Raw genomic sequence first — 22,873 nt, forward strand, 5'->3', positions numbered from 1 at the left:
TTTAACTAATTAAAAACAGAACAATGAAGGTTGTTTTATAAAGATGGCCTTTAAAGTGTGTAGCATCTATTCATTTCATAAATGTTATCAGCTTCTCTGCTACTAAAACCTAGGAAGCTAATCTGGCTAATTAAAACAGTCTTATTGTTTTGTGTGTTCTTTTCACTCGGTTTTGATGTGGGGGAAGTCAATGTGCCATGAATCTGCTTGCACTTTTATGACAACCAGCTCTTTATCTTCTATCAGATTATTTAAACAATGTCCGATTTTCCATCTTGAAACACTACTTCCTTATGACTGCCTAACAGCAGTGCACACTCATTTCAGTTAATAGCAGCATGCCAACATTTTGTCACACAAGACACACTGAAGGCAGTGAACCTCATCACTACATATTCACCTTCACACCTTATTGCTATAGGCATTCCAACAAGTACATGACTACAAACACATGTGGTACTTGGCCAAGCTCTGTACTTGTTTAATCTGACCCTAACCTGGCCTAGTATACGCTTGTAACAAACACAAGCATGCTGTGGTCGACAATAACGTCCTGATCAATATGCTATTTGATACATTTTACCAACTGCATGCATTTCATATGAATGTGCATGTGTATTAAATAAGTAAACACTTTGGATATATTTTCTTGTCCAACAGTGGACATATTTGATACAGTTGTTTGAGGATTTTGATGTAGTTCTTCGTTAAATTGTGCAATAGTGTTGTACCAGATGTGAAGCGAACCTCATTGAAATCATTTGTCCCAACTGACAGCAAAATGAAATTTTATTTCTTGTATTTGCGCATTATATTGCTGTTGTAACTATTGCCATAACAACTTGTTTTTCGTAGTTGGGCAGCAGCAATAATAATAATACAATAATAAATAATAATAAATTTTATTATGGTTATTGTTGTTATATAAGTACTACAACTCAAGGAGAAATATATTAACAAAATAAAAGGCCCAAGAATTACAAATAGGCCTATTTAAACAAGTATGTTTTTAATCTGGATTATATAAACCAAGAATTATGAACAGGGATACATTATAATACCACTATACACTTCCAGAATGAGGAAGAAGGTTGGAAAAATTACTCTGGACCCCACTCACCCTGCCCACTACCAACTGTTGCCTTCTGGCCAACGATTCAGAGCTCTGAGCACCAAAACTTTCAAGTTCAGGAACAGTTTTTTCCCCCAGGCTATCCATCTCATGAACAGTTAAAGTGCCCCAATGAGTAATAATTATGTGCACAGTTTAGTCTTTTATATTTATCCAACTTCCTGTGCCATTACATTACATTCCCTTTCACTGTATATAACAGATTTATATTAGATTTGCATTACATATATATATATATATGTATATATATATATATATATATACATACATACATACATATATACACACACACACATATATATACACACATATATACATACATACATACATATACACACACACATATGCGTATATATATCTTTTGTGTGTGTGTGTGTGTGTGTGTGTGTGTGTGTGTATCCTATATAAAATTTTCTATTCAATTATCATCATTATTATTGTGGATGTTGTGATTTTGTACTGTTGTTGAAGCTCCTGTCTCCAAGACAAATTCCTCGTATATGTAAGCATACCTGGCAATAAAACTGATTCTGATGATAGACTCATATAGAATACTCCTATAGTACAGTACTAGAGCATAAATGTAAAAACAAAACACTACACCACCTTTGTTCGGGTACTAGATTATGGCACACTATTTAGTACGGTGGTATCCGGTTTTAGATGGATCCGAGTACACTTGGTGAAGTTTAAGCCGGTGCACTTCGGGACACTGTGTGGGCCAATGAGCTCGCGCGCGCTGTGACGACACTCCGGGCCACCACGCCCCCAGCGTGGATACCGACAGCTCCAGTCAGCGCTGAGCACAATACTGTCACTTTACGTGGGAATGGACTTTTCTGCCACGATGGGGAGTTTTCATATTCAACCAACACAAGTTTAGGAGTCTCTCTTTGCCTGAACAATAGCTCTAAAGTGAGCAGACAATCACTGCAGCGCGTTAACGGGTTTGTATCTCCGCGTGCTTTTATTCAGGATGTCAGGTCTGTTGAAAAGCCGGTAACGATACAAAGTGAGTTTGCTGAATGTTCAGCATCACACAAAAGGGATCGACGACGGAGCTGAGCGATTTAGACAAGTGCCATTTCACTTTTGCATGTAATAAAGAAACAGCGGGGGCATTTTTGTTTTGCGTGTTTGACAAAATGGAACATTTAGCAGCAGAGTGCCTTGTGTCTATGTCCAGTCGCGCAATTGTTCACGGTCCTAAAGGGAACAGGGAGATCCGACCCGAAACTGCGGCTGCACCCAGGAATGGAGAAGAGACCAAGGAAGCGCTGGTGAAGGACAACTCTTCTCTTTTTGTTGTGGCCCGAATTCTGGCGGATTTCAATCAGCAGAGCCCTACTAATTTCGCCGAGCAGGCAAAAACGAAAGAAGAGAGCATGCCACCAACCCCGACGCGAGAGGATGGAAACTCTGCCACACCTACCGCCGTCCCTACCGACTCTGCCCTTAAACAAAGAGGCAAGCGATGGAGGGCTCGCGCTGAGCAGGACTCCCCGCAGAAAAAGCACAAATGCCACTATCCTGGCTGCGAAAAAGTTTATGGCAAATCGTCACATCTCAAAGCTCACCTAAGGACACATACAGGTCAGTTTCCATTGCAGCGAGTGCTTTGTCATTTTGCAGCTCAGATAGTACCCCAGCTACACAAACCGGTTTGGGATCAAATAAAAACGAGGATTTATGAGTGTACCTCGCTGCACATCACTGTAAATAAGACCCCGTGCTGCGAACCTTGTGTCTGCATAGTTAAAATAATTTCTCACAGACATAGGCTACAAATCCGCTAACGTTAGGCATGCTTAAACAAAAGTAGGGGAATATGTTATTTAACCGTTAGGCGCGGCGTGGTAAATAAATAACGTCACGCCCACAGGAGAAGCCTATAATCTATATAGCAACAGTTTCCCACCGATTTAACCCACGGCACCACATCCGGTGTGATCTACACAGATGAGCTCAGGTTCAACAGAAACGTGGCGTGTAGGAGGTATTCGGGGACAGTATGTCTCGACCAAGTGCTGGAAGTCAATGCGGAATTATCGCGCGCACGCAGTTACTATCTTTTCCATAGGAGAGACAGTAAACAAACCTCTCGTAACCTACAATTACACACACACACGTCCGTACGAAGTTCTACACAAAGCCTCCACTTTTCAGGAAACTTATTTCTTATGCAAACAAACAAAAAAAGCTTGTCAAAACTGGCAACACTAGAAGGTCACCAAGCAGCTAGCTAACAGCCGAGCAGTGCGCGCGACGCTCCCCGCAATGCTGCGGTCATTCTAACGCGACCGACTCTTTTTGGATGCTGATGATAATCCAATGCATGCAAACATTTGAAATTAAATGCGCAGAAAAACGAATAAAGGAAAACAAAAAAGGGGGTGGGGGTCGGCTGGAGTTGTGTAGAAGTGGGTGCTTCTTAAGCCCTTTGTTGTGAAGTGCCACACCCCCGCGCGCTACACTGCCAGCTGATCTGGCCAGCAACAGACTCAGCTAGACGAGCTCCGAGAGAGCGGAACACAAGCACAGAGAACCACCCTTCAGCTGCACATCTAAAGCCTTTGTGCATACAAAAGAAGAAGAAGAAGAAATATTCTAAATACAAGCAAGTTGTGTATCCTCATCCAATGAATTTTTCTTTTATGTTGCATAGCTGTTATTTGTATAGTGCCCCCACGAAACAGCTTGTCATACAACAAAGACAGCCAAGCCCCCCCAACCTAAAAAAGAAGTCTTGCACTATAGCACATCTGGCATCATAAAAGCAGGGATCATTACCAATGCTTTGCCTTGACGTGGCTGACTTGGTACACACCCATTGAGATGTACACGGCTGCCGACACGCCCTTTTCAGATGCGACAGTGAGTGCAGACAGGATGCACCATGTGAGCAGCAGCTGGAGAGGTTTTGTTCATGGAGCTTTCAAACAAGCTCTCAAACAAGGCCTGAGTCTAAGCAATCCTAAAGCAAGTCCACTATCTTACTACTCATTTGTGCTGGATAGTTAATTCCAGAGGAATTCATTAACATTATTTAACTTCTTACTCTCACACACCTCCTCCTGCCTCTTTCCTGTCCCACAGCTCCCTTTGTTTTACCTCCATTCCTCCTTGAGTCTTGAGTATACACACTCATATATATTTGTAATGTGGATGGCATTGTATGATGCACAGATTCCCACAGAGTTCCCACAGAGTGACTGATGTAATGCACCACGTGGTATCACCACAGTCTGTGGCATGTGGCCTATCATATACAGTTCCTGATTTTTCTTGGCCCTCGCTTGACTTTCAGGCTTGCGATTGGGTGGTGTTCTCGTTGAATAATGAGTATTCTGTCTCATTTGTTTTGGTAATCAGAGAATGTGGGTCACCTGAGTTCAGGAGTCTAGGTTCTGCCAAACTGCTATGAGCACTGAGTCTTTTCCAAAGCACTCAGCAGATTTTCCCTCAGTCCCAACCAATAGATCAAAGAGAAAATGGATCCCTCTCCCAGCTAAACACCACTGTCTAAAATAAGGGGGAACACTGTGTTATAAAAACAAACCAGTGAGCCAAGTAGGCCGGAGTCCTTATTTGACTTTAGCAACACCCTGAACTCTGTGCCGAACTCCATGGTGGAACATTTGTCCTCCTGAATCAGAATCTGGGCACAGACCCCTGTTTCTCTCAGCATTAAAAAAAATACATGGAGCTCAGGATTTATTTAGATGACACTGTAGCATTGCTAATGTTTTTATTATGAGGTCATACTGGAATGCAAAACTGTTTTTTCCCCCTACAGTATTAGTTTTGGGTTGTAATGTAGCATATATGTGCGTTGTATGCTGTGGAACAACTGGGAAGACAGTCATCACGTGTGCTAGCTTGCTGTGAGAAAAGGAGGTTTATGATGGAGCTTGAGCAGATGTACTATTGTGATCAAATGCTATCTTAAATCATGTGACAGAGGGCTTGACTCACTGCTTTGAAGGAGACTGCAGTACTGTATACATTTAAATGCAAATGTGCTGAGAACAGTGTTAAATTGTAAAAAAATAAATAAATAAATAAATGGTTTGTTATTTTTGATGGCTGTAACACAGTATTAATATGCTTCACCACTGATTATTATAACATCCTGCTAACAGGGTTTGGAAGCATAACTAATGACTATATCTCTACAAACACCATTTCACATTGTGTGATTGCACCTTGCTTTCCACACATGTAGACATTATCCAAATCCAGCTTCTTGACCATTTTAGCTTTTGGTTGTTTGGAGTGCTATTCTGTATAATTGACCCATGTGTCTCAAATTCACTTGGCCATTCCCTGTAATCCTGTGGTTACCAAATGTTCCTGATTGAGATAAGGTTAGTGGAATGACCTTGAGGTGGCTTCCCAAGAAATCTCTTACAGCGTAGCATGACTGCACAGCCAGACTTTGGCTGCCTCTTGAATATAAGAGTTAAAATAAAACTTTTCTGCTAGAGAATTTTTTTGATCATTCTCTTTGTTCTCTAGTTTTCATGATAGATGTCTGAATATTTATTTGATAATCAGAATCAAATGGATTTGTTTAGGTGCAGAGAAATCGGATATGTTTTAGATCAGAGAAACAAAATATGGTCAACTGTACAAAAACCTAAAAAGCTGGGGAAAAAAATAATATACTGAAATCTTTGGACTTTTAACCTTAATTCCTACATAAGCCCATAAAGATATTTCTGATTTCAAAACTTCTACAGATTGCAGAAACATGTAGGAGAAAATCAAAGATTCTTAGAACATGAGGTTGTGCTGTGCAAGGCTCATAAATCATAATCGCCCACACAGATGGATGACTAGCACTAGATGTGTTGTCTTATCCGTGACGTAATATGCTTGCAGGTTGCAATATAGGGAAACACTCATTTCTGTGAGAGAAAAAAGGTACTGCTTTGGTGAGTACAGCTTTGAGGTCTTTACAGCAATATATATATATATATATATATATATATATATATATATATATATATATATATATATATATATATATATATATATAATTTTTTTTCTTTAAACAAAATGTCTGCTGTATGAGTTGCAAAGCCACATCTAAGCCTTTGGTCTCTTTTGCTAAAATAATAAATGTGCCTTAGCTTAAACTAGGCCATATGTTAATGACTAAAATGTCTTTAGCTGGGTGTTTTGGTTTTGATAATAGCTGAGATCTATATCTGATAATCTGTAATTTCTTTTGCCTTACCCTCCAGTTGAACTGGAACTTTCATGTAATGTACACCAGACCTGGATTTGATATTCTCATTGATAATTTTCCACTATTAAAAATTAGCCCTCTGGAAGTTCATTAAGTGCACAAATGTGTTTGATTAGTGAACCCAAGATGTGATTGGAAACGTGTTTTAGGATAATTTCACTCAGCATAATCCAGTCTGCTCCCTGTACATCTCCATAATGTCACCTGGCTCATATAGGTTGAGCTAGCGTTCACAGGAATATCTAAAAAAAACTGAAGCAGGGGTTTAATTGAATCACATTGAGGTTGTAGGTTGCTGTTTATGCACGCACGTTTTTCCCCTTGTCTCTGCAGAATGAATTACAGAATGTAGGTCAAAGGTGTGCAAAGACATGACATTTTCAAGGGTACATGCTGAATACAAATGGTTGGCTATACTTCGTGAGTTTGCAAGGCTTCAGCATGTTGAGGGTCTAAGGTTACTAGACAGATTCGTCTAACAACTCATAAAGGTGGGGTGTGATTTCCCTTCCTGTGAATCACTTTTCCTTAGTTATGGGAAATAAACTAAAAAACAAAAAATTGACAAGCTTTTTTGGTGGGTACAACATTTCACAAACCACAAAAGGGTGTGAGCAAAACGGTTGGTGACCGTGTCGCATATCTCACAGAGGTAGAGCTTAATTAGATAAAATACTTCTGTTACAATGCTGAAATTGAATAACATGAATAACGTGTCATGTCATGTCAAGTAATATGTGTTTAGTGTAGACAAAGTGATGTCTCTGGTGTGCTCATTAAAGGTCTTGTGTGTGGTGAGGCACAATAAAATGACAAATTGTCATTTTAAAATGTCTCTGATAAAATGACAAACTGCATTAACTTTTGATAGGCCTCATAAGTAATCAAACTAAAGGACATAATGGAAAATTTCGGTTTGTTTTTTTGTTCTTCCACTAACCCATAGTGTTCCTGAAGGTTCCCCATGGTATTGTGCTCTTGAGGCACTATCATAAGGCAACTTTTTTGTACCAATCTACAGACAGACAGGAATCTGGCTCTTTATTTTCATCAAGATAATGAAAACACTTTATGTGTTAAAAAAAATGTTGTATAAATCTATGTGGTATAAAGTTTAGATAATGTACTGGGAGGTATAATAGCCCATCGTCTGGTCCTCAGCCTCCTCCTCTACTGTCCTTCGCACAGCAATGAGCTCACATATCCTTTAGTTAGCTTTGGCAGAACCTTATAAAAACCACTCTGCTCCTCCCCACCCCCTTAGCCTTGTGTCCTATTTCCCTATCTGCCAGGGCTTTAAGAAAATGAGTTGCTGAGGTGTTGTGTAGTTGGCAAGGCCTAGCCTTGCTTACCCTCTATTTGCGTGCGACCCAAGGGTGTCAGTTTCTCCTGTCATGAAAGAAAGGATCTAAAGCTGCCATGTTGCTGCATTTTTTAAGCCTTCCTGATGATTCATAGAGCCACCAGTGGAGGGTCTCGCAAAACATTTAGCACTGACTGCTCACTTTACCCTGCCTGGGACATGCTGTACAGAGTGGATCCACAGGGGACGGGGGATGAGTTGATGTCAATGCCCCCCGCCCTGTTGATGTAGGTCATTTGTGCAGCTGCAGCTGCAGGCAGTCTGATTTGGGTCTTTTCAGACTGTTCATTTCGAAGCTAAGAAAGCATAGAGAGAGGGGTATGATGCATATGTGTTTTTATTTATTGTGTGGCAGATTTGTGGTGTCTCCAGGCTGTCATATTAGCTGTAGTCTGCAAGGTGGTTGACCCCTCCCTGGCCATACATTTTGAGCGGAAGATCAAGCATGCTATGTGAGAGGTGGTTATGGCATATGAAAAGGCGCATTCAATCTGACGGGCAGCGGCTTTGAGGGTGGGGGAGGAGGGGGGATTGCTCTGCTATTTCACATACAGAGTGAAAAGACCTCATTCTTAATGCTCCCAGTCTGTCAGTGGGAAGGCCGATAAAGACACTGATGAGGGTCTGGGTATGTTCTGGCCCTTTCTTTAATGATAAAAAAAATTGTGTTATTTTAGATTGTACTGTATGGACTTTGTATTTAGTCAGAGGGACATGCCAACATTTCTGTAGATATAAACAGCTCCTAATAACAGCAGCTGTCTCTGTGTCCTTAGTTAACCAGGCTTAAAAAGATTAGCCCCCAGTCTGCAGCAAAGAAAGCCTGTTAGGCCTTTATAGTGCCATCAGCTAATTAATGAGTCTAATATGGTGAGAATTCTACCAAACCAGCCTCTTTCCTGTACAAAAAAGGTAGAATGCTACATAACTTATTTGAATGACTCTCTGGTGCATCTGAGTTCCTCTGAGTGCTGTAGATGGTGGGTGGAGTGAGTTATGGTTATCACAATGAAATACTGAAATGGCTGACACTAAAGACCCTCCCATAGAACACAAGGCTGATGCTATTGTTCATACCCAGAAAGTACTCACACCACAAGATGAGACACGCAGTTCAAATGTGATTTTTCATCAGAAACAAAAGGGGATAACAAATTAGAAATGGTTGTGTTTTGCCATGGTCTGTCAGCAAAACCATTTCAGCCCACCCATATGTCTTTGTTCCACCTATACTTCAAACAACTTTAATCGCATATTTGTCCAAGTCAAACCAGCGAAAGTAGACAGCAGACTGAATGCCTTTCAGGCACTGGTGTCTGTGTGGTTATACAAGCCCTTCTCCATACTCCCATTCACATGTGACACAAACATACGAACATGCAAGGTGTGACTTCTGTGTTTTGCCATCTTTCTAGTCTCTACGTTTTAATCTGGGCTATACCACATGAGGAACTTTTCATTTTGTCAGCAAAAAAAAAATCTGCATTTGTTCACACAGTGTGTGGCGCTAATGCTCTCCCTCTCTCTCTCTCTCTGATAAATTAAAGACAGCCGTGGCTTTATTACCAGTTGCTCTTGTGCCAGTGTATGTGGTTTTTGGTCTCTATGGTATATTTGGCCACACTGAGCTCATTTCTTGGCTTGTTGCATTAGGTGGTGGGTGTGACCCACATCTTTCTCCTGGCTTGGTTATTGCACTAAACTGCAGGCACTCCCATGATGATGGACTACCATTGTGTCATGAAGCTACTGCTGCAGGAATGACATGCAGACTGATTTGAGAACAACACAATGCTATTATTTGTTAATGATGAGGATTTGGACAGGACAAGCTGATCTTGGTCTAGAAGAAAAAGACAGGCTACACCCCATGTAGAGGCTGCAGCTTCCATAGCAGTCTTGTCATTAACCCACTGTGGAGAAGCGCGGTTGGCTGGCTCCTGCCTGGCTCTCAGCCACGTCTATAAACGCAGAAATAAATTACAAACCTCTGATGAGTGCTGCTACTACATTTGTGGTGCCGGTCTGGGACTCACATTTAGCTTGGCCTGCTATGGATATGATTGGGCTTGCTCAGCGAAGCTCTGTGTGGTGAATGTTGTGTTCCTCATTCAGGAGGGTCTAACTAATACTTCATATGGTCCTTGAAGCCAGCTTCATGACAAAATCAAACCACTATTATAGGTGGGTTTATGCTGGTGAGACAAGCATGGCTTTCTCTTGGCTCTATACAGAAACCTTTTTAGCTAAGATATAGGATTAGCCATTTTCTTCTTTAAAAACGATCAAAGATCACGTCTAAACTAGACAACTAAATCCGACTAAAGGTACGTTTAGTTGGTGTTGCTAGCTGCCTTGTTGTCAGCTTGGTATAGCTAGTGAGTATATAAAGCAATAACCCAAAGAGCCTCTACTGACCATGGACATAGGTCACTGGGCCAATCTGGCCTGACACAAACCGCATATAGAAATGCATTGTTCTAGGTATATTGCTCAAACTCCCAGTTCAATGAGAATGCTTGGTATGAGAATGCTTGGTTGATCTCTCTCTCTCTCTCTCTCTCTCTCTCTCTCTCTCTCTCTCTCTCTCTCTCGTTCTCATTGTCTTACTAAAGACAAGCTATCAGTAGGAAATGCTTCCCAGGGGACATTAGGTGAGAGGTGACCAAAAAGGTCCAGAAAACCCCTTTTCTGAGCAAATTTGAAGAGTTTCTTCAGAAATAGTGTGTGTAGCCTTCAAGATGGAATAGTGTGGCCTGGGAATTGTACTTTATGAGACTTATAGTGCTGAACAGTCAGGGTGGACTCGTTAGACGTCCCGTCACTCATGTCTGACTGCCTGTTTTGCTGTCTCACTCCCCTGCTGGCTTTTGAGGCTCACGGCTGAAGAGGCTAGTGGAATTTTATCTTTGCTCTTCTTAGAACAGGTGACTCGCCATTCAGTCTCGTTTAGTGTTGCTTAGATACAGGGCTGATCAAATGTCCATGGAGCAGACGGTTGGCCTCAAAGGGCCTCTCTCCTGTTTCCCACTGATCCATCACTTGAATTTACCCCATTCAGGATAAATTCAATCTCACTACTGTAGTAAACCAAGGACTTAGCACACATTCATGTGCCGGCTAATCAAACCTGTTATAAGTTTGCTTGTGTTATGAAAGGCTGCTACCTGTGACATAATTGCATCATCTCACAGGGAAGACATTTGCTGCTCTGTTCCCAGTACTCAATGAATCTGTGATGTAACTGCCTCTCGAGGTAACTGGGCCACTGTGTTCGTTAGCCTTCCCAAATTACTGCCCTGTGTTCTTAGAAATACAGAGACACACAGTCCTGCTGGCTCCCTGCCAGGGAGAGTTGAGCATACTGGCAGGTTTTGACATCACCACCCACAACCCAGGTCATGTAATGAAAGGCTAGGAGAGATGGATGTGCTTTGTGCAAATACATGGAAGAGTAGGTGGAGCAGGTCTGGCGCAGCACATTTGCATGATTGTGGCCTCTCTATTATTTTCCCACAGAAACAAAAGGCGATCTCTCAAAAGACCCCGGATGGTAATTTTCTTTATCGTAGGGATTCTGCAACAGCCCAGTGTCAGCATTAGTCTATAAGTCAGGTAAATAACAAGTAAAGCAGCCATTGTTTTTTTGCAAATGTTACTCCATGTCCTTATGGTCACAGATGGACACACAGTCAGAAAGACCTAAGCTCAGCAGTTCTTCTGAATGGACAGCTTGCTGTTGTTTCAGATGTGTGGTGACACCGCGTGACACCTTTGTCTGGAGGTTTTACCTGACTACACACACACGAGCTCCCTCTTCACTCAGGAGTGTTCTAGACAATCACTATCAACAGCAGCACAAAGGCTAGCAGAAAGGGTGTGCTCCAGTGTGGATGTGCTCCAGAATGATCAGGAATTTAATCTGCAGTTAAATCGCTACTGCTAATGCTGGTGTGGCACATTTTCAGACTCCCACACTCTCTTGGTGGTTTCACTTCCTCTTCTTTTTTATGCTTCTTTCTGCCTTTTTTTTTTTTCTCTAAATGAAGTTTGTCTATTCAACACACTCTGGTTCAGCTTTCTATGTGCATTGTGCTCTTAAGCAGGAATGTAATGGCATTGAGGTTCCAGTCCTGATCATCTTTCTTATGGCCAGTGAAATATTTATGTTGTTGGATCTGTTTTCGTTTTGCCCTGAAGCCATTTGAAGATCCATATAAACTGTCTCTGGTTCTATTAACCATGAATAACTGTGTGTAACCACACTGTTTTGTTCATTAGTAATCCTGCAGATCATAGGTTACTTGTGTCATTACTAAATCTGAATAAAGCATGTTCCTGTTTCCTTTAAGCACAAGATTCATCTTAGATTTGGACTATTATGTGTATGTTTATATTACATAATGGATAGATGCAGGATGTTTAATTGAGTCAAACAAGAGTGACTCAATTAATAGAGAGATTAATATTGTGTGGATGGACACTCATGTATATGTGTATCAAATGAGGATTCAATAGTGGCTTGTTTGCACAGGAACAAGACCCCAGAGACTATTTTTTTCTGGCATGAGGATTAGTCTATTTATGTGGGTGTGTAGGAGCTGTTATGGTCTTGGTTATTTGTGAGTTTAAGAGTTTGATAAACTACTATTGGAAAAGTATGGCGAGTGGATGCACATACAATCTGTGTGTATTTTTCACTTCTTGAGTGCAGACAGTTAGCATACTGAGTAACTAAGTAAGCTTGAATGGCCAGACAGTGTTGTTTATGTATTTCTATGCGTGTGTTTTTGTGTGTGTGTGTGTGTGTGTGTGTGTGTGTGTGTGTGTGTGTGTGTGTGTGTGTGTGTGTGTGTGTGTGTGTGTGTGTGTGTGTGTGTGTGTGTATACCCAAGGTCTGTGAGCAGGGGGGGCGTATGGAATGCCACTGAGTCTGTCTGCATGAGAATGGCAGGACATGAACCCAGACTGAGCCAGTAAAGACCCTGTCCGCTTTACAACCATTCTGCGGTGGGGGAAGGGACCCCAATGTCTCTCATGCCAATCTGGCATCAAACTGAATGTGTGTTTGAAGTAGCACAGTGATTTTCCACTGGGATATATGGGGAAACCACAAAACAAAGACAGTTGCTCTGGTCTGTCTGGCCCTCTACATACATTTCCTGCTTTGTCCAACTTCCTTGCATAATGACTGAGAGGTCTGATTTCTTTCTTTTCCACTACTGTTTGTATTTTTAATGTCTAGGATTGTAAGATGAATTGTTACAGCAGCCATACATTGCAACACATTACTGCGTTCAAGCTTTCACATGGGTCAGAAGTACTGCTGGAAGAATAAGAACAGTAGCTCATGAGCTTGCAGGGCAGAAGAGCAGTGACATTGAAGTAAAATGGACACTGTATGGTTTACTCAGCTGTTCGGTGCAAGATGCTTTGTGTAGACTGCATACACTGTTCCCACATGGAAATGTACAAAACAACCCAAGATATATAGGCCCTTCTGGTATCATATACTGTGTAGATTTGTGTTAAAGTCTAATTTTATTGCTTGATGTGAGAGGGAAAAGGGTATAATTACCTCATGAGTGGACTCACTAATAGTTACACATTGGCAGGGATAGGGTAGCACTTTAAACATCTTTAGCATCTGAATCCTGTTTAATTAGTCTCTGTCTGTGGTTTTGCTTTGCTTAAGTGTCTTTGCTATCAAACCTAAAACCTTTTTCTCCCCTCACCATTTTCCCCAACTTTTTTTTTTACTAACTGTCCTTCAGTTAGTATGATTTTAGCCCATGTCTCATTTGTAATGCTGTGCATTCCAGACTTAATGTTTAGAGGCTTTTCACCCAATTTAATGACTGTAAAAACTTTCGTAGGTATTCTGCAGCTGGAGGACTAATGACAGAGTCGGTGCATTCTCCTAATAAAATGCTGAAAAGCATGAGAGCTTTTATTTCTGTATGCAGGGTGTTCATTTGTAATCTACGTGCTGAATGAGAAGGTTAAACCCGGGAGTGACCCGTATGAGAATGGGTACTGGCCACTGTGCTTATTCACTGCCCTGTTCCATTGAGTCTTATAGTTGGAGCTAGACAAAATGGCTGTATATGTGTGGCCCGACACACGCCTTCCAATATCCAGGTTCTAACTTAAATCACTGTAACAGAAACAGTGGCCACTTCTGTTATATGCTTGTATGGATTCAGGTAGTGAAAAATGAACTTGACACAAATAGGCAAGTTTTACTAAAACAGGATGTCTGCAGTTGTTTAATATGGGCCATAGGTGATACAAAGGGGCATGGCGGGACTTGGATGTTTCTAAAAGAACCCTTTGTCTGCATAATGGTAGGAAAAACTGCTAGGGTAACATCAGCTGGCACAGATTACCCTACTGTTAGCATTGTATGCACTGATGGCTTGTAGCCTCCTTAGCACCCTTGTATTGGATTCAGAGAACTGTCAAAAGAAAATCACTTTTTGTCAGAAACAAACAGAGATAGACGATCTTTGCCCCTGGTGGAAATACAAACCTGGATCGGGTTATAGTTCTAAATAACATTTTATTGTGTATACATTGATATTTTATCTACAGGGTGTCCCAAAAGACTCCATACACAGGGGAAATGAACACTTTTTAGCAAAATGTAATTTTATTTACAAAACATCCTCTACGTGATTGCCATTTCTTTGTAAAGGAGAGTCGTCTCTCCCACTCAAGATGTACTCGTGTTAACACAAGTGGTGTTAGGCATATAATTGCATATCCATTGCAACCTCGCAACAGCTTCCTGATCCAGCAATGAGAATTAGTTCAATATGTTATTCTTTTGTCAAAAGCATTCTTAAAGGCTATCTGAAAAAAAAGAAAGAAAAAAAAGAAATTTTATATATAAACTAAGTATGAAATATTTTGGACATTTTCCTAAAACGTGTTCATTTTGGACACTTTGTATATAGTACTGTACTTAGTGTTTTGAAAATACACTAGTTATAGGTCTCTGGTGTTGAGTAAATACTGACAGCTGTGTGTGTTTGTGTTGTGTGTAATGCAGGAGAACGACCCTTCCCGTGCACCTGGCCTGACTGCAGTAAGAAGTTTGCCCGCTCGGACGAGCTGGCGCGCCACTACCGCACACACACGGGAGAAAAGAAATTCGGCTGCCCACTGTGCGACAAGCGCTTTATGCGCAGCGACCACCTAATGAAGCACGCTCGCCGCCACTCCGACTTCCAGCCAGCCATGCTGAAGAGGCAGCAAGGAAGCAACGGCACGCTGAACGCAGTGAGCAGCACACGGCCCGGATCGCTGAGCGACTACAGCCGCTCGGATGCCTCCAGCCCCACACTCAGCCCCACACTCAGCCCAGCCAACTCGCCTTAAACCCGCCTGCACTTTCCGCCCTCTGCCCAATGCAGCTCAGTGCTGTTTTTTTTTTTTACTCAAATTCTTTTCTGTCAAAAGTAGTGATGTTGCACACTTGTTTGCCGCCACCTCTCTTTGCTAATCCTTTCGCTTGCTGTGGTGTACTCTACTGTACATAACTGCTTCCTGTAGTGCAATTTTTTTCTCGCCAACTTCATAAAAGAGAAAAACAGAAAACAGAGAAGAAAAATGCCTTTTCCAGATGGCAATATTTACATGATGTACCATATGTCTGTATTTTTTTTTATAGCCTCTGGCCTCAGCCAGTTTCCATTGTATTTTGTTGCTCTCTTTGATCAAATCTGTTCAAGTGAACAAATATGTAGACACAGTTAACAAGTATAATTTTTTTCCCTCTCTTTGTTTTATTTATGACGGGTTAGGGGGAGTGGCGCTCACACACACCTCAGGATTCTAGACAGTTGTTTTCTTTCCTTCTCCTTTAATATTCACACTGACTGCACAATACAAGCATCACTTTACTCTGAAATTCAACAGGGGTTGAATTTTGTGCCCTGCTCAGGGATGGCCTTGTTAGCTTGAAAGAATGAACATGAAGAGAAAACATACATAAAACAGCCTTACACTCAACAAAAAAAAAAAAATTGCACTCTTCCTTTTGTCTTTTTTATTGGTTTTCACTTCAGGTGAAACTAATACTAGGTTTAACAGTCATTAAAACTCAATATCTGATCCGGCTGTAAGACGTGGTACCCCAGATAGGGACTAGAATGGAGTGGAAGTCATTGTGTATTGAGACTGGAAGTAACTCTTTTTGTTTTTAACATTGATATCTCTAAGACTCTTTTTCCCACAAAACTGTGAGGGTTGTTCTGGTTGGTCCTCATATTAAAGGCTATGTTATAGTGGCATAAATCAGATTTTTTGGTCTAGATCTGACTTGTTCAAATCTGCATGAAGAGAAGAAAAAGGTTTTGAAATCAGATTCAAGCCGCTATATATATATATATATATATATATATATATATATATATATATATATATATATATATATATATATATATATATATAATGATTATTTAATGATTTGTTGTTTGTTTTTTCATTACTTCACTGCACATGTTTGTGTAACTTCGTGGCGCAATTATGGTGGATCATCCTCATGATGTTATTGATTTCATAAATATGTGCATGTGCCACAATTTCGGGGCAGAGCTTTGTTCACACAGTAAGGACAGATATAGGTCACATACGAACCATCAAGGGCAAAAAATCGGATTTGAGCCATGAGGCTTGTAGTATGAACATTGCTACAGAAAATCCCTACATTGTGTGAATGTAGGCAATAAAACTGCCATTACATGCACCACCTTCTCAATGAGGAGAATAGATCCCTCTGCTCTCCTTACAGGACTGAACCAAATCCCCTAAAATGTGGAGGATAAAGTTTCAAAGCAGCAGCACTGCACCATAAAGACTGCACATGCATCAGGTTTTTTTCCACAACAGTACAGGTTAAATACACATAGCAACGGACTTGGATCCCTTTGATTGCTTTGTTGTTTTTTTTAAAAAAGAGAATTAAAAGGAAAAGGAGACAAGAAGAAACCACCAAAGACTAGAAGGTGTGAAGGTGAGAATAGGAAAGCTTTTCTGCCAGTGATATCCAGAGCTGTGGGAAGGACGATACATTGGCAGTCTCAGGTAACGACAGATGCCTCAGCCATGTGACCTTACCCACCTTACTCACTGCCACCTGCCACTTAGGAAACGGCTATGTTCAAAACTAGGCTTTTCATAGCATGCTTGAGAGCAATGGCGCTATCCTCAGCCTGCCTCACTCACTCCTCCTAGAAAGAGGCAGACAGTGAGAGGATGGATGAAGTGCTGAAGGGTGTCCCCAGGGTCTTTGCACTGGCAGGCTAAATACAGCCTGGAAGACTGCAGGTCTTCAGAGAGGAGTAAGCTGGAAACTGGGCTGGGTTGCTGGGGCGGTAATGGGAGACTGAAGCTTGACTAAAGAACAAAAGCAGCTATCTGGATGAGGCAGGAAAGAAAGAGCTAACCCCAAGGGAGCAAGATAAAGACATGGGCTTTATCATAAGCTGAACAGTTCAGCCAAAGAGACAGCCAGTCATCTATCCCCTCTGGCTCTTGGACTGGAACGCAGCCCTCCACTCCCATGCGTGCTGCTCTCTTCCTGCCCACCCGCTAAGCGCTAACGGAAGAAGGAGCATCCCGTATTCTTTCAGTGTTCTGCAAATGGCGCAGGGTGGTGGATTTCCTCTGACTGGATGGCACTCAAATTTGAGGACATTGGATTTCACAAGAAAGGAAGTTGAGCAAAGGAGTTCGTGAACAATAAGAATGCTTATGGTATCAGTTCAAATTTCAAGCATTTCCTGTCAGATCTGGAGTGCTAAATCCTTGGAGAAGAAAAGACAGATAAATGTACTGCTTTTCCAGTACTAAGACCTTTCAGACTTTACTCAGACACATCTTTATTTTTTCTTTGAACGGCTGCATTCAAGACAGTTGTATAGATCAGAATCAAATGATGAGGCAAGGCAGCACACAGCTGTAAGTCTCTATGGACTTTTTACGTTCTTTGCGTATCCAGACCTCTACACAGACTTCTTTACTGTTGCAGAGACACTGATTCAGTCAGTGTTGCTGCTAAACACATTACCTCAATATACCATTGTAGCAGCTGCTTTCAAACTTGATCCTCGTTAAACAGGGGCATTAGACTCATGAAATATTGTTGCTACCAAATTCATGCAATAACAAATACATATCATTTAAACAAACAGCAGTTTACCGTCCGTTGCTTGCTGAAGCTTGGGAAGATGAAGGACTCATGTGAGAAAGTGGTCTCATGTTTCTAAAAGCCATTTCTCACAGCTATGCCTCATCAGCTCAGGCCAGAAGCTCATAAAACTTGCCATGAATAGAGGCACCACTGTCTAAACTATTTTGGCACTTGTTTCACACACACATGCACATACTTACACACTGAAGCGCACGCTCATTCACCCATCTCACACATGTCAAGTCACTTTCACATGCTCTTTGTTATTCTTGTCTCACTTGTCTTGCACATGCTTATTCCCATTGACTCGTATCACCTCAAGGAGGGAGATGGAACTAGGGCACTATGGCACTACCCAGCTGGGGATGTGGCATCCCTGGACTGCAGGAGCAGGTGAAGGCCTGTGAATACCAGGCCTTGTCCCTCTCTTCACCCTCCCTCCTCCTGTCTTTCTCCTCCCTTCCCTTCCCTTCCTTCCCTTCCCCCAGGGCCTCGCAGCCAGAGGCTTTCAAAACAGCACACATAATCAAAGCTTTCTCTCTTCTCTCTCTCTCTCTCTCTCTCTCTCTCTCTCTCTCTCTCTCTCTCTCTCTCTCTCTTGCTCTCTCGCTCTCTCGCTCTCCCTAAAGAAAATGCCCATAACAAAATGAAACAGCATCACACGTGCATCTGCAGCAAGGCCACACTTTATGCTTTATCACTATTAGGTCATTTTTAACGGTGTTCGAATCAAAGTGTCAACCAGTTCCACTCTGTTTTAGCTAACACTGGAACACTAATTTAGTAAGTACTAATTAGCTAAATGCCCTCCAGGCTCACCTGTCATTAGCCAACCCAAAAGAAGAGATAATAACACCTTTCCATTCACATTGCTGACATATGCACACCATAAGCTTTTACTCATGCCACCATAGAGCTGTGTGTTGCAGTGTATTGGAAGTGCTGTAGGTCATCTCTGTTTTCTTTACTGTTGGTTAGAGAACACGATGACTTCTCGTCTCTCTCTAAACTCTCCTCTGTCCAAAATGGAAAAATAATCAGTAGCATATTTAAATAGCACCCAAGAATATGACTGGTCTTGAAATTGTTCTCTGGTGAGATGTAATGTAATGAGTAAAATGTTTCCAGTCTCTGCAATCCACTTTAGTCAGCTGTTACAGGTCAGAGTGAGACATGCATTTTCTTTTGCTCCATATATTCACTGTACTGAAACGACTTGAATCAGAAATGAGACCATTGAAAATAGATTGTGGCATGTCTAGGGTAAAACTGTACTTGCTCTGTCCTTAGCTTACAATTCAACTTCATGTGATTATAGATCATAGATGTATTCATCAGGCTTTGTTTATTTGTAATATATATTTCTGTGTTGTGTTTTTTTAAATTTTATTATTATTATTATTATTATTATTATTATTATTATTATTATTATTATTATTATTATTATTATTTCCATTTTCTGAATGATGAAAGCATATTTAGTCCACATTTTTCCTGATTATTGTTAATTTTTTTTATGTTTTAATCTTAGTTCCTTCTTTATGCAGAGACACTGAATCTTTGTTATAAGCAGGATATAGTGTTTTTTTTTTTCCTTTAAAGGTTATGGAGAGAAGCAGGAGTAGGGGGTTAACTTTTCTAAGGCTAATCTTTTCTTCTTTAATGCCTTGCACATGATTGGTATAATTAGCTTCAATTTCAAATGACACATAAACATAGAGACCATAGCATTGTGAATAGTTAGTGTAGTCCCATGCTATTATTATTGTTACATTTTTATTATTCTCTCCTTGGTTATAGATTGTGTTACTCATAATGTTTTTTCCAAACTTGTACTTTACAAAGCAACTCAGAAGGTTATGAAGTATGAAGTATTTTGTTATTAGAGTGGTATAACTGAAATAATGGGCCAACTATCATGTCAACATTACCTGATTCGTTAATATTCATTAACTGTAAAGTTGAAAAAGAAACTTTTCATGAAGTCCTTTCATGTTAATCATGAATCACATTTAACTATACAAATGTCCCCAAATAAGCATAATTTATTTTCTATTTGTTGCCAGAACTATACTAATCAAAAGTAGTAGATTTTGATTTTGGGAAATGTAACTAATATTTTTTAAATAGCACATTAGCTTTGATAATAAGTGCCAAAGGCATTAAAGTAGCAATTCCAGGAGAAACCCTTAGAAAATTAATGCGTATTCCATAATAGATGACATTAACTAAATAACCTTGTACAGTTTTCTATGAGTGATGTGTTTTTAAGTACGTGTACAGGACTGAATGATGTTCATTAGATACCCAAGTATTTTTTATGTTTAGCTCTTTTTTTTTTCTTTTGGTGTGACATTAATGTAGCTTTATGTTGGTTTTTGTCTGATTATATTGCTTTCTTAATTTGTCTTATGCTGTACAATTTAGAACATACAAGGCTAATTATCCTAAACTCTTGGACGCTATTATTGTTATATTAATCAGAAGTGAAAACCCAACCATTCCAAAGGATTGCAATTTCATTTGCTGTAAATGTGCTGCTTGTATCAAACCAATGCATAGAAGTTACATTACTTTTATGTATTTATTTTATGTTCTGTTTTGGACTGTGATGTATTTTATTGAGATACATTTGTGACAAGTTAATTTGGGTACTTTTCTTAACATTGCTCCTACTTTTCTTTCCTGCTGTTTTGACAATGCGCTTATACTATATTTGATGGTGCCTACTGGACAAAATAGACACAACCATTCATGTTGGGACAGAATAAGCAGTAAACCCTGAGACTCTCGTAAAAGGGATTTTGCAAGCCTGCTTGCTTGTGTACGTGCAGGTGTGCATATTATTTTGTAGCCAAGTGAAAGACAGACATGCAAAACAGGAGTTAGGCCCATGGAACTGTTGCATGGAACATGGGCCAAACTGGTACAAAGCACCTGCCACTTGAGCCATAAAGCAAATGAACCCACACTGTACAATTAATTGAAGTTCATCACTGGGTTCCTGTAACTAGAGCCTCACTGGGTTGTCACCAAAGACCACTAGAGTGGATGAATGTGGGGATGTTTGCATTTGCGTTAGCTGGAATTCAGGCTGCCATTTCACAAAGCACATTAGAGTACTTTCAACTGAAAGGAAAAAATGTTTATCCTTCAAATCATATGACTCATTGGGTTATTCCCAAATGTGTCTGCCAGAAAGTTCAGGAAACAAAAGAGACCCTTTCAGTTATGAACAAAGCCACGGTAAACCTAATGGCTTGCTCAATGTGTCAATTGTCCCAGCAACACATACCTGTGAAGACTTATGTAGACTGTTGTTTGCCCGTTATTTCCTATGGGTTCTTCTGGTCAGTCTAACCCTAAAATGAAGGGTGTCCACAGGTAGAATAGCACTGTGCTTGTGCAAGTTAGTTTTTCTCCAAATAACCTGTGATTGGCAGCATAAATACTATTCAGTAATTGTGTGGCCTGGGAGGAAAACCCCCTGACATCAAGTGTAAGCACATTGTAGGAATTACTGGAAACATCCTCTAAATAAAATTGTAAATGTTTATCAGGGGAAAAACGTGGTTTTGTTATTGCTGGCATCATGTTGATACCATTAATCCCTCAAAAATATTTCAAATATGGCGGATTTAATTCTGTACTTTCACTGTACATGAAGGCTTGTAAAATATGGTCTTATTCTTGGTCACTGATGCTTTTAAAGCATGTGGTCATTTGTGTCAGTTTGGTCGTCTCTTAATCGGTGTGGTCAGACTCAAACACACAACTTACATTTTGGAAGCATTCAGCATCCAGTGGTGTCAGCAGGGACTGTCGTAGCAGCTGTTAATGAGCACGCATGACTGGATTACTATAGTAGGCTCAACCTCAGATCCGCCCATCCCTTTGTTCCCTTTTTTATGATGTGTAAACTTCTTTTTACTGAAAACAGCTATGAGGCCCACCACCTATGATATTTGATACAGAATAGAAAAGGGCTGACTGTCTTCTAATAGGTTTCTCTCTTTTTTTTCAAGACTTCTCATCTTCTATCTATATGGGAGGATTCACTTGTAGCTGGATACCCAAAATCTATAGATATTAGTGATGTTAATTGGTGACATTCAATGGCCACAACCAATTATTAAATGTCTTTGTGCTTTTGCACACCAATGATGCACATTGTTTTGTACTGACCATAAATCTCCAATCATAAAATGAACAAATACAGATGTCGTATAAAGAATTTTCGGGAGGTCATAGACGCTTCGATCTGTCCTCTAGGCTTTATGTGTATACTTGGCTTGCCTTCCTGATATATGTATTAGTCTTTATTTTCTGTCACCATGCAATGCCTGTTTCTGTGACTACAGCGCAGCTATAAAGCGCTTTGTACAAAATAACTCATATTTCAACTATGGCCAGTTCCTCTCTTCATGACCTCATTCAAAACCTGCCATTCATCACCATTTTTTATCTTCTTTTTTTTCCTCAATCAACCAAATCACTACAGTGAAGTATTACAGTTGTACAGTTCCATGAATTATACCAACTCTTAATGTTGCTGGTCATGGTTGCTCTGCTGTATCTTTTTATGACATTATTTTTTACATTCTAGACAATATATTGTGACTCTGTCCTATGCAAATATGAGAATTAACAAGAATTTGTCAAATAATGTATGTGTCAACTTGTATGCATGAAATAGTGAAGTTTACATTTGAAAATAAATGCATAAATAATCAGCTTTATTGTGGTGAAGGGTGTGAGTTATTTATTATCTTGAATTCTTGTTTTTCTCTCAACAGATGGTGTCTAGTATGATGAAATGATTATTTCTCACTGGCATTTATGTAACACACGATTAAAGCAAATTAAAGTAAACAATAGTGTTGGCAATGTAAAAACCTTCTGAATGTTCATAGCATCAGTATATTA

At 40.3% G+C, this 22,873-nt stretch overlaps 1 protein-coding gene across 1 annotated transcript; it reads left to right on the plus strand.

Moving 5' to 3' along the window:
• Positions 1-1,923: 1,923 nt before the first annotated feature.
• Positions 1,924-22,686, plus strand: klf13 (Kruppel-like factor 13). The gene is made up of 2 exons (XM_017485331.3): positions 1,924-2,725; positions 14,804-22,686. Exons 1-2 carry the CDS (start codon positions 2,158-2,160, stop codon positions 15,130-15,132), a joined length of 897 nt encoding a protein of 298 aa, XP_017340820.1. The 5' UTR covers positions 1,924-2,157; the 3' UTR covers positions 15,133-22,686.
• The last annotated feature ends 187 nt before the right edge of the window (positions 22,687-22,873 follow it).

The sequence above is a fragment of the Ictalurus punctatus genome, chromosome 14 (assembly GCF_001660625.3).
Source record: "Ictalurus punctatus breed USDA103 chromosome 14, Coco_2.0, whole genome shotgun sequence".
Lineage (NCBI taxonomy): Eukaryota > Metazoa > Chordata > Actinopteri > Siluriformes > Ictaluridae > Ictalurus > Ictalurus punctatus.

What these genes read in the sequence shown, in the direction of transcription:
- klf13 (XM_017485331.3), top strand. Translation starts at nt 2,158, where the DNA reads ATGTTCAGCATCACACAAAAGGGATCGACGACGGAGCTGAGCGATTTA. An exon ending in TCACCTAAGGACACATACAG is followed by an intron (nt 2,726 to 14,803) that starts GTCAGTTTCCAT and finishes TGTGTAATGCAG; the next exon opens with GAGAACGACCCTTCCCGTGC.